The following is an 11820-nucleotide window of genomic DNA, read 5'->3' as shown; positions in this document are numbered from 1 at the left end:
GGCCTGAACACGAACATCAATCGCAAGTCTAGTAGCCTATATAGTAAACGAAAAGATTTTGACTTAAAGAACATTCGGTTTACCTTTATAATGGCATTGGTGTAATAAATGTTTACTATAATTATTAATAGCTACATTTTCATGATTAATTGACCTACCCAGACGACTGATTATAAAGACAACTGTGCTAAAATAAAAAATGCATACTCTAATTATAAAATAATGATAAATGTATGACGCGCAAACTTTGTCACCTATTCAGCACACTTAAAATCAACATTAAAGTCCAATAGGCCTATGTCAAATATTTTTTTCACAAAAGGATCTAATGCATAATTATAATTTTTTTAAGTTCATATACGGATAAGATCAAGTGAAGTGTTTTCCATGTTTTGATACCTATTAAAAATGCCACTGCGAGGCATTAAAAAATGTACAATTTTATTAGTATGTTTGACTATTACCGTTTTGCCTTCAAAGAAGATACAATGTACACTACATAGCTTGAGAAATCAAAACACACATTAATGACAAAATCTGATGAATTAGGTAACAAAACTAACACCAATTTGCAGAGTAACTTTTTCTTCAATTTTATTTAGACCACGAATCAACGCAATGTTAAGAACTGGCAGGAATGCATGTCATAAATTATATACAGCAGCAGTGACGTGCCAGTCTTTTGAAATATTAAAACTTATTCACAATTTACAAGAAATGTTACAACATAAATCTGGTACATTAATTCACGTATACAAAGGTTTTGGTAAATGTAATAAGCAGAAAACTCTTTATGGGCTCTCAAAAACATTTCATTAAGTTATTCACGCTAGACCTTTGTTTTTATCAACTCAAAAGTCAGTTTGCACAGAAAATTAAATATTTAAAGAACAACAGTATGTCGCATATTTCTTGGCATGGCCAGAAACGTAAAGACGTCATAATTAAACAATGTTTCACTGAAAGTGATATATATATTTTTAGAAGATTTCAGAGTTTTCTCCGAACTGCAATCGAAACAATATTTACATTTAATTTACAAGAACACCATAAACATTCTGTACAAAAGTAGTTAAATGACATTCTAAAAAAGAGGTTAATATTTTTGGTGGAGTGTTTCTGACTGCGCTTTACCCATCACTTCTCTTCGGCTGTTTCAAATATGCGTCAATGGGACAGTTCCGTTTACTCCAGCAGTTGTGCTCTGATAGTGCTGCGGTAAGGCATGCAGTCTGCTCTGCACAGACGGATCACCGGACTCCCCGGTCGGTAAATACATGCTAATCATTTCTCTCAAGTCTCCGGTGCAGGGGCCTCGGGAGTGTGTAGTAACCGGAGGGCTTATGTTCGGTTCGGACTTCACGAGCGAGCTCAACGTACCGATGGCGGCAGAAGAAGCGACACTGGAGTTTTGATGCTGCGTGTACGATATCCCACCGTAGCCAGACGGAGAGGCGCTCATGTAGCCCTGGGAGTTTGAGATAGGGCTGTACTGAAGGGCAGTCATGTCATAGCGGTGCATGGGCTGAGGGTTGTGCGGGTGATGGTGATGAGCATGGTGATGATGTGACCCAGTGCCTGGGTGCTGGCTGTATGCGAGCTGTGCCTCCTGCATCATCGCAGCCGCTGCTGCTGCGGCGGCAACCTGGCCGGAGTATGTTCCATTCGCCCAGCCGTTAATGTGTGCGTAACCAGCGCTGGCCGATCCTCCGTGACCCCCAGGACTCTCCAACCTCTGGCCGACCCCTGCAGGACTCATCCCGAGACCAACTCCTGCCCCACCACCCGCACTGCCGAGCAAGCCGCCGGCCAGCGAGTACTTGTCCTTTTTAAGCAGGGTCTTGGTTTTGCGCCTCGGTCTGTATTTGTAATCCGGGTGTTCTTTCATGTGCATCGCTCTCAAGCGCTTTGCCTCATCAATAAAGGGCCGCTTTTCTGCCTCTGACATCACTTTCCACTCTGCACCGAGTCTTTTGCTAATTTCAGAGTTGTGCATTTTGGGGTTCTCCTGAGCCATTTTTCTGCGCTGGCCCCGGGACCACACCATAAAAGCGTTCATGGGTCTTTTTACGCGGTCTTGGTTGGCTTTGGTCCCCGAATTCGGACCAGTTTGTCCCGGATTTGTGTTGGTTTGGGGTTCCGGGGAATGAAGGTCCGTCTCCATCATCATGCTATACATTCAAGTGGCTTAAAACTTCTCAGCTAACAGAGAAAAAGCATGAGCTTTCGGCGCTCTGTAGTCTGCTTGAAGCAGGTGTTTCACAAGCCAAAAAAAGCTCCGGAAAAAAGTGGGATTCAGTTTAATCCAAACCGTTTGCTGTTAGTTACAGCGTCACTTTTTGCTCCCGTAGCCTACTGAGTGTCGTCTGCGAATGCCGTTTCCCATCCACATTAATTGAACGTGCATTTGAGTTACTTTTCCTAGTGGAGTTGAAGAGTTTGTTACAGCGGCGGCCATATGATGAGTTTTGACAGCGATTAAAATGAGCGAGCGGCCAATGGCGTTCCAGTGAGGAGAGATTTGCATGGAGTTCGGTCCGGTGACGTAGACAACGAGGACAGAACTAGTAGGCGGGGTGCACAAAGGGTCAACACCACCCCCTCTGAAGTAGAGTAAATACGGAGGTAGCAGTTTGAGACTCTTCAATGCTTGCAATAAATGAACAACAGGACAAATGGTAGATTTCATCCATTTAGATGGCATTACAAGATACGATGTAGTTCTTTATAATAACTGTAATAGCTTCACCGCTCCCTCGTGATGTCTAGCCAAATCTAGCCAACCACTTGTCTCTGTTGGTCAAGTTTACTGCATCCTGCTGTGCTTATGTGAATGGAAAACTGCTCAGAAAGGGGAAAAACGGTCAAGATGAATTTTTCACAAATACATTTTGTTTGGTAAAATAGGCCTATATAAAGGCCAAATGAGAGCCTCTCGTGGTGTGACAGTTCATAATCTAAATGAATCATTCTCTTGCTAAAGATAAAAACACACAATTACCACAAAGACCTTTAGAACGATTTGCTATTTGACTGAAAAATATAAAACAACAACACATTTTAAGAATAAACAACACTACACTATAGCTTGTTTCTTAAATCTAGGATTACTGCCGTCTGGTGGTGCACTGATAAGTATATGGTTGCGCATAAATACGCATGGCAACGCTGAACAACTTCAACGAAACTCACATTATCTAAATTAAAAAAGAAAAAGAAAAAGAAAAGAAGACTATGTCTTGAATAGACGTGCAGCCCAGTCTGGATCATTTTGTGTATAATGTATTTAAGAAACATTACATTTAAGAATAATTACAAAATTTGTGATATAATTGCACGACCGTCCATCTCAGAAGAAAACAGAATAAGTTGTTCATAAAGGACAAGGCGTCTGCACCAACATTTTAAATTTAAATATTTGAAAATATTTAACAAAATCTGCTTTATGTGTATTGACTCATTATATGCAGTTCTATTTGAAGTGACTGAAAAGGGCTTTGTGGCCTACATCTAACAAGTTTAACAAAAGATGAGAAGAGCTAAGTAACAATAGCAATTGCTCTTTCCTTTATTTAGTGATGTCATGTCTAGCCACTTATTTACAACAATGCTGATAAAATATTTCAATTGTTTCTTTATTTCTTTGTTACAAGGCTTAAAGTTTTTTTTTAAATTCTATGTTCATAATAGCTCACTAAAATATCAAAGGCTTCAGAAAGCAATATTTTCCGTTTTAAAATTTCCCATGCACACTAAAGAAAGTGTGACCAACCACCATGAGCATCACCAGCAACAAAAATAAATAATTAAATACAAAATAGCTACAATAATACTAATAATTGAAAATTAGTTTGTTTTAATTTAATAGAAGAAAATTAACCTATGTGTCCAGCAAATGTAAGTCAATCTGAACCATTGTTTTCATTTCAATTCGTTCATTTTGTCAGTTAAATACATATTCCATTCCCTTGTACCTGTAGATTTCATTACGTTTAACTTTTATTTTTATAGATTCATTTTTGTGATTTTACAGATTTAATTTTATTTAATATATATATATATATATATATATATATATATATAATTGTCATTCGTATCAGCGTACTAAACCACATCCTGGAACAACGCAGCTTGTCAGATTTCATTTTGCAATAGTGTCGCGCTCTTCAGATGGTCTTTGTTTTGCGCGCGCTGGGGGCAATAGGGCAATGTTAGCGCACGTGCGAGAGTTGGGGTTAATGCAGTTATCCAAAACACACACTGCTGTAGTCAAAAATATTACAGAGATGTTATTTGTAAAAGAACGAAAAGCGAAAATGAAATAAAAGGCAGAAAAAAAAAAGAAAAAATAGATCCAGGTTTCATCATCTACTGAGCAAAATGAAGCTTTGTTTAAAAAAGTTAAGTGACAATTTTGTGATAAGTGTTTTGCAGTTCAAATGTGGACGAAATTTAAAAAAAAAAAATGAGAATATGATTTTTCCTTACCACCATTCCTCAACATTAAAAATTAAATTCAAAATATTGAAAAGCCGTTTTCAGTCTCCCACAGCGCTAAACTCGAGTAAAATTTGAGTCGATTCAACTGGTGCGTGTGTGTGTGTGTGTGTGGATAGTGGAGAGTTTATCTGTTATCTGAGAGGTGTTTGCGATCATTCACAAAATATAGCAATTTTGCTGCTGTCGGGAATAGGGGGAGGGAATGAGGGGATGGAAATGTTGATTAGGATATCTAAAAAAATCAAAAAGCGAAATTAGCAATTGATTATTAAATCAATCAATGTCATAAAAGGGAAAAGTTGTAACTTTTCAGTGTTTTTTAGTGCAGACTTTGTAATTGACTATGAGCTTTCAACTGATTGTTACTGAAAATGTAAAGCTTCTTAATCTGTTGTTGTGGGCTTGTTTAGCTCAATTTGGTCCTTTATATGGATCTTCTGGTGAAACAAGTTGATATAACAAGGGCTGTCGTAAGACGATGGCTTAGACTCTTGCAAATGAAATATTATATTAAATAATTGTATGAACAATGTTTTGATCTGTTGATCCAACTTCGACTCTTACTTTTCTAAAACTGTCACACGACCAGGCTGAATGAATCCAGAAAAAATAATCAAGCAGTTTAAGCAGCATATTCAAACTGGTTTAAATATTTTAATAAGAATTATCATAAATATGATTAATTAAATATTTAATATAAACGTTAACACTGAAACTGTTTAATATATATATATATATATATATATATATATATATATATATATATATATATATATATATATATATATTATTTTTTTTTTTTTTTTTATTTTTTTTATTATTTATTTTTTTTATTAAATGACGGATGAGCAGGTATGTCCTTGCAGTTTGTCTCTCAAAGTTGAATATGTAAAGGGGATCAAAGGCTTAGCGGGTTAAACTGGCTGGCATCCCCAAAACGCTTCGTGCTGTAAACATGAACGCGTGTTACTGAGTTTAGATATTTCTTTCTGAGCCATTCGATAAAACCGGACATTTCCGACACTGACCCGAATGATATCGCAATACCTTCGTATTTCTATCGCAACCCCAGATATTCATGTTCATTTCTTTCCCGAATATAGACCAATATTTTCCGATCATGCAGCTCAGTAAACCTGATGACAGTCACAGCTTTCCTTTAACAGGCTTTATTGCACTTTTCGTGCTTGAAATTATCGAACCGTTTTTTAATCAGTCAGTCAGGCTATATTTGTCTCAAAATTAGCTCTAGTAAATATTAGGCTACTAATAAATAAAGGAATTTGTAATATCATTACTAGTAAAGGTTCGAGATATAAGAACATTAGTGCAGCGGCGTTTAATATATACAGAAGTAAGGCTTTCCCCCAAACACAATACATAACAATCTAAATCTTTTTATGCTATAGCTATAAACTTACGTTCCGCTGTCCCTCATTTGCAGTGAAATCGTCCTGATCCGTTCTACCGCTGTCCTAACCCAGCCAAAGCCACTCGCCAGATCGCCATCCTTGCTAAAATCTACACTAAGTGTGCCAAGGCCAGCCATACCCAGCACCCAGTCCCACCACTCACTACACACTGAGGAGAGAGACAAGAAAATGACATTTATTATAGACTAAAGACAATTTCAAGTTATTGTTTCTCCCGGCGAAAGGGTTCCTTCTTACATAATAAAGCCCATTTTGTGTGACGTGGAACAATACAAAACAAGTATTCTAATAAATAGCCACTTTTTTGTTCCCTCTCTTGGATGAATGGAATTGAGCAGTTGGGTTTGAAAGCAGCTGCTCTCGCATTCAGGAGAAGGAGGCGGAGCCCTGGCGCGAGGCGTCTCTCCTCCTTGGAAATGAACTTGAAGAACGGACCCGACAGCATCCCCGAAAAACGGTCTGCAGCCTTCACCCCGACATCACCACAAAAAGTCTACCCCAACGCTTGTCCTGCGTGGCTCTAAAGAGCATTGCGCTAAATAACTTAAATCAACCCGGTCATTGGCACAGGCGATTTCTTGTGGTTAGGATCTAAGACATGGGTCCGTAAAAGATCTCACCGCATGCATCTCAAAAATCTTAATGGGCATCAGGCAGATTTCAGAGTTTATTTAAACTTTTGTTACATCCAGGGCTGCTGATAAACATTCGATATGACCAAAGGCACAACTTTCACTTTCAACTTTCACCAGTTGTCATTACTGGAAATATCAAGTTGTCTTAATTAAGTTTTACTTGAAATGTCAGGTTTTGGGCTCAAACCTCACATATTTAAGTTCATTGAACTTATTTTTCTTAAAAATCCATAGACTTGTGATTTTAAGTGTTAGTAACTCAAATTTTTAAGAAATTGAGGTTATAGGGGATTGGGAAATTATGTTTCCTTGGGGGCATTTAAATAGTTGTAATTAAGAATTTATAGAGGTTTTAGCTCTTTGTAGTATTATGTTGTTTTGTTGTAAACAGTTGTTTACTGTCACCAATAGTGCATGTTATCAGTGTCCCATTTGGTCATGTTGGACCCTGTTGACTAATTCTCTTTGTGTATGTGCAGTAAAACTGCAGGTATATATGTATTTCTTTGGAGAATTAAGTTTTCTTAATTACTGACCTAAAATCAGTTATGATCTTTATTTGAGCTGTGCTATTGTTTGATCTAAAATGGAATCAATTCAGTTAAAAGTATTAACAACAGTAGAAACAACATTTAAATAGCAAATCTGAGTTTACTTTAACCGTAACCTAAATAGTTAAGTTTATTCTATATGAACACCAAGTTAATTTAACTTAAATACATACGTTTTGGAGACGCCATTACTCCATTCAATGGGGGAACGAGTTTACTCAGTCAAATGAATAGAGCCAACTTATTAGGGCTTTTCTGTGTATAATATGAGCCAAAAACACATCTTGTATGTCTTAAAGGCTTTCGGGACTGGAGGTTTTGAGACTCAGCAGCACAGTTTGCCACCACATGTTTGTGACAGGCTTTCAGAGAGTGGAAAGCTGTTGTGTCGTAGTTTATAAGAACTCATGGAGAGACATTGCCATCTGATCGCACATATTTACATTGCTTTGATTTTGTGATGACCTGTACTCTCAATGCTTTGCATCTTTACAGTCACTCTCCAAAAAGACGAGGAAAGCTAAGGCTAACACTTAATATACTACATGAGCATGCTGCACGTGCAAGATAACATTTACTCTTCCACAAACCCATTTAAACTGACTGCAGACATCATCTCACTACTCAGAAAACCTGAAGTCTTGATGGACTTGGAAATATTTAATAGCATCTTTTCCAAGTAGGTTCTCCCTCAACTCCAGATAAAATCATGTAGATGCTTGTCTGACCTTTTTAGGGATGTGATGATTATTGATTGAGGGGGCTCTTGTCTAGACATTATCAAATGCATCATGATACACAATGGGGGGAAAAACGTCACTTGTAAATATCTCAAAGAAACATATACATATGCATCATGCTCAGACAGAGTAACAGTTTCCATTTAAAAATTGACTTAGCAAACAAATGACTTTATTCTTCCCTCTTACATGAGAAATATTGGAATGACTTAAACATATACAGAGGAAGCATATATATTTACACAGATTTAACTAAATAACCAAAGTGAAAGACAACTATATATTGAATGCCAGTAATTACAGTAATTACATGGTAACAGGCACTGATTAGGTTTCTCCATTGCTCTCTGTTTTTAATTCCGGCCGAAATGCATGGTAGAGCTCTATTGCGGTAGAGGAAGGCACAATCCAATGCCATGGTGTGTGCGGTGTCTTCACGGAATCATTAACCCCAAACAGAGACTTGTTGAGCCCCCTCAACAGCACGACTCTGAGCTCCATCACTGCACAGTTCATTAATCTCTCACCATGGCTTTTCTGGCTGCCAGTGGTTAAACACCCCTCTCAGAGTATAGCTCTCCTTCACCAGGATACCGCTGTGTTAATTTCCTCTCTCTATTAGCACCGCGTGGTTAATCAGGTTTCCTCTCCCCAGTGGTGGCATGAGCAGGAGAGCCCTGAGCAGATGTCAAGCCTGTCTGTGTTGCTTACAGCGGCAATCTGTCTCCCAACTTCACCACTGCAGGATAATGGAGGACTCATATGCAGCTGATTCTGCCACAGCTAATGTGTCCAATCTGTTGCATTAAACACTTGGCAGATATAATTACAAATAATCCTGCCTTGTTTCCCTCTGCCACAGCTCTTCCCAGGCTTTCTCTTTCTCTCTCCTGTGTAAACAAACATAGTAACCCTTCACTAGCAGGCCTCATTAGTACATGTTGATATTGCTCTGCTGGATGGAATTATTTGCTTGTTTTTAGGCAGTTACACTATTAAGAGTCTCATTAAAAGGATTATATTGAATGAAGTCACATATGTTTGGACACCATTTAGTTTAATCAAATGTTAACTCAATTCAATTCAAGTTTTATCAGGGTTTTATTCACTCCAAAGGCAAACTCTCTACAGTGCCCCTTTTTAAATTGTGCTGAAGCCATAGTTTCAAGAAACAAGTTAAGCTGAAGTCATTGATTTCCAAAAATAAAAAGAAACAAACCCCAAAAAAGTGAATAAATAAAAAAATAAAATAAAAATCATGCAAAACCGGAAAAACGTTCTTTTCAAATTTTGTCAAAACGCCTGAGTATAAAAAGATTTAGGGACGCAGTGGATGGTGAAAATCACATTTGATGGTATAACTTTCTTGGTCTGTTTACTGATTCATATGGTGGTGCCGAGAAAAGCTCCCTTGCGCCCTGTTGATTTATGCATCATTAGCATAAATGCAAAATATTCTGAAAGGTGTTCCGCATTTCGGCATAACCCTTTGTACTGAGATGAAACAGCAGTCACAACACCGCTTTGAAGGCTCCCCATATCTCTGTCCAGTGCTGTCTGCTGCCTCGTATGTTTAAAGACACAAAAAGAGAAATGAGGCAATGGGACCAAAAGGGAAGAAAAAATTGTGGGGTCAAATCTAAAAGCGTGCGGGGGCTTTTAAGTCCAAAAAGGTCCTTCCTTTCCTCTCCAAGCCCACCATCAAAAATATAAATTTCATAGGTCTTGGTTGTGCTAACTTACCCAATCTATCAAATTAAAGATAAAATGTCAGTATATCAGTTGAGTGTCCCAAAAGAAAAAATGAACTTTTCTCACTAATACAGTTTGAACACTTGATAAAGAATGTCTCATCATCTGTTTGAATATAAGGGGTGGATTTACCCCTTCCACTTTGCCCTATTGGTGAGTTACATACATTCACTTGCAATTGTTATAATCAAAAGGTAATCAAAGCCAGTAACACTTTACAATAAGATTCCATTCGTTAACATTAGTTAATGTAGGTACCGTGAACTAACAATTAACAATACATTTCTTACAGCATTTATTAATCTTTGTTAATGTTAATAAAAATGCAATTGTTCATTGTTAGTTCACATTAATTCATGGTGCATTAACTAATGTTAACTAATATAACTTTTTTTATATAAAATGTATTAGTATATGTTGAAATTAACATTAAGATTTATAAATGCTTAATAAGTATTGTTCATTGTTAGTTCATGTTAACTAATGTTAACAAATGGAGCCTTATTGTGACGTGTTACCTCAAAGTCTTTCTAATCATGTACTGTAAACTAATAAGTTAGCAGAACTCTTTGAGGAAATCAGTTACATAAACTGTTAATAAACAAGTTAATAAACTCCCAAGTTTAAGTTAAAAGAACTTTCAGATTTTTATTCTGTACTACACATGCATTTAACTTCAAATATTGAATAAGCTACCTCATACATTTTAATAGCACTTAACTTTACATTGAACTCTTTGGCTGAACTTAAAATTACCATGTAAACTCAACTAAAATATTTTAAGTAGAAGGAACATGACTAGCTAGAACTAGCTAGTACAGTGAATGCTAGCATGCATTTTTCAATAATGGGTCAAGCTGTATTTTCTACACCATGCACCACAGCAATTTGCAAAATTTCCTAAACCTTCTAAATTTCTGCTAGTTGTTCTCAAACATTAATCTAATAGCATTTTGTCTGCATTGAATGTACTGACTTATTAGATTAATTTACTACAGGACAACTAGGGAAAGCATGACTCTAGACTATTCTTTACGCCTAATATATTTATCAGAAAACAGGAATATTCACAAAGAAAAGTTAACTTCGCTAAGCTTAAAATAATGCTACAGTGCTTCTCACTGAACATGTTAAGGTATTGCTAAATATAATTTCATTAAAGGCACAAGATTTTCACTCAGAAGCCTATCAGCCATTATGCAAGAAAATCTATCCATCACACATGCAGCGTATATACCCATTATCCAGACATCGATGGGGTGTTTTTCTTATTTTCATTTTTTAACCATCAATTATGGCAAGATTTTAAGCATTGTTCCACTCCTCAATTAGCCGCAACACCTTTTCCTTTGATTGATCCATAATGAATGTAATGGTTTTAACAGACCACAGACAGATCACTTAGAGGAGCTCTGCTAATGGCAGTGGCAGCTCCAGGGCTGGAGTGATGTCAGTTTCTCCAAGCCCCAGCTAATTAGACACTGTGTCGCTCATTACCCAGGTAATAAGCCCTAACGCTAATGGGTATCAGGCAAGACCCCCAAACAGAGAAAGGCAGAGAGAGGAGGGCAAGAGGGAGGGAAAGAAGATGAGGGGGATGTTAACATGGAAAAGGGGTGAGAGAGTGTGAGTGTGAGTGAGAGAGAGGAAGACAGAGACACGAAAATGTAAGCTAAGAAAAATGAGAATTTCTGTGATGGGAAAGTGAAAGATGAACAGATCTTAGAGTGCTAATGTATTTCTATGCTGATGCCTTTTAATGTAGTAGCCCAGTCCTATTGGTCAAGAGTAAACATGTCATTTTAAGTACAAGGTAAAGGCACAATGGTTGCTATGTGCTGGATGAAGGGTTGGAGGGGGGAGTGTTGGTGGAGGAAGGCAGAGCTGGCATTAGAGAGTCAGAGCGATGGTTTCCTTGTTAACCACTTTCCCATTTAGGATTTGTTAGCACCAGAGCTCTCAGCTGTACCTATTATTGGCGACGGATGCTATGATTGACTTTCTGAGAATAACACAGACGCACACTGCTCAGGTGGATAAAGCCACGACAGCCTCAGACTCAGGAGGAACAGCTCCTACTGAATATGAGTCATGTGATGGTAAATTAAAGATCCTCTACACAACCCAGAGTCCTCTGAGTCAACTTGTCAGCATATACAATTTTAATGCTCTATTAAATTACATAGTACAGAGTCTTGTTTACACAAAG

At 37.5% G+C, this 11820-nt stretch overlaps 1 protein-coding gene across 1 annotated transcript; it reads right to left on the bottom strand.

The window, feature by feature from the left end:
* Window positions 1-451: 451 nt before the first annotated feature.
* Window positions 452-2805, bottom strand: LOC127447533 (transcription factor Sox-1a). The gene has a single exon (XM_051709482.1). It carries the CDS (start codon window positions 2177-2179, stop codon window positions 1157-1159), a length of 1023 nt encoding a protein of 340 aa, XP_051565442.1. The 5' UTR covers window positions 2180-2805; the 3' UTR covers window positions 452-1156.
* Between the last annotated feature and the right edge of the window lie 9015 nt (window positions 2806-11820).

This window comes from Myxocyprinus asiaticus, chromosome 10, assembly GCF_019703515.2.
Source record: "Myxocyprinus asiaticus isolate MX2 ecotype Aquarium Trade chromosome 10, UBuf_Myxa_2, whole genome shotgun sequence".
Classification (NCBI taxonomy): Eukaryota; Metazoa; Chordata; class Actinopteri; order Cypriniformes; family Catostomidae; genus Myxocyprinus; species Myxocyprinus asiaticus.
The sequence above is the reverse complement of the archived record's forward strand: the minus strand, read 5'-3'. Positions and strand labels throughout refer to the sequence as shown.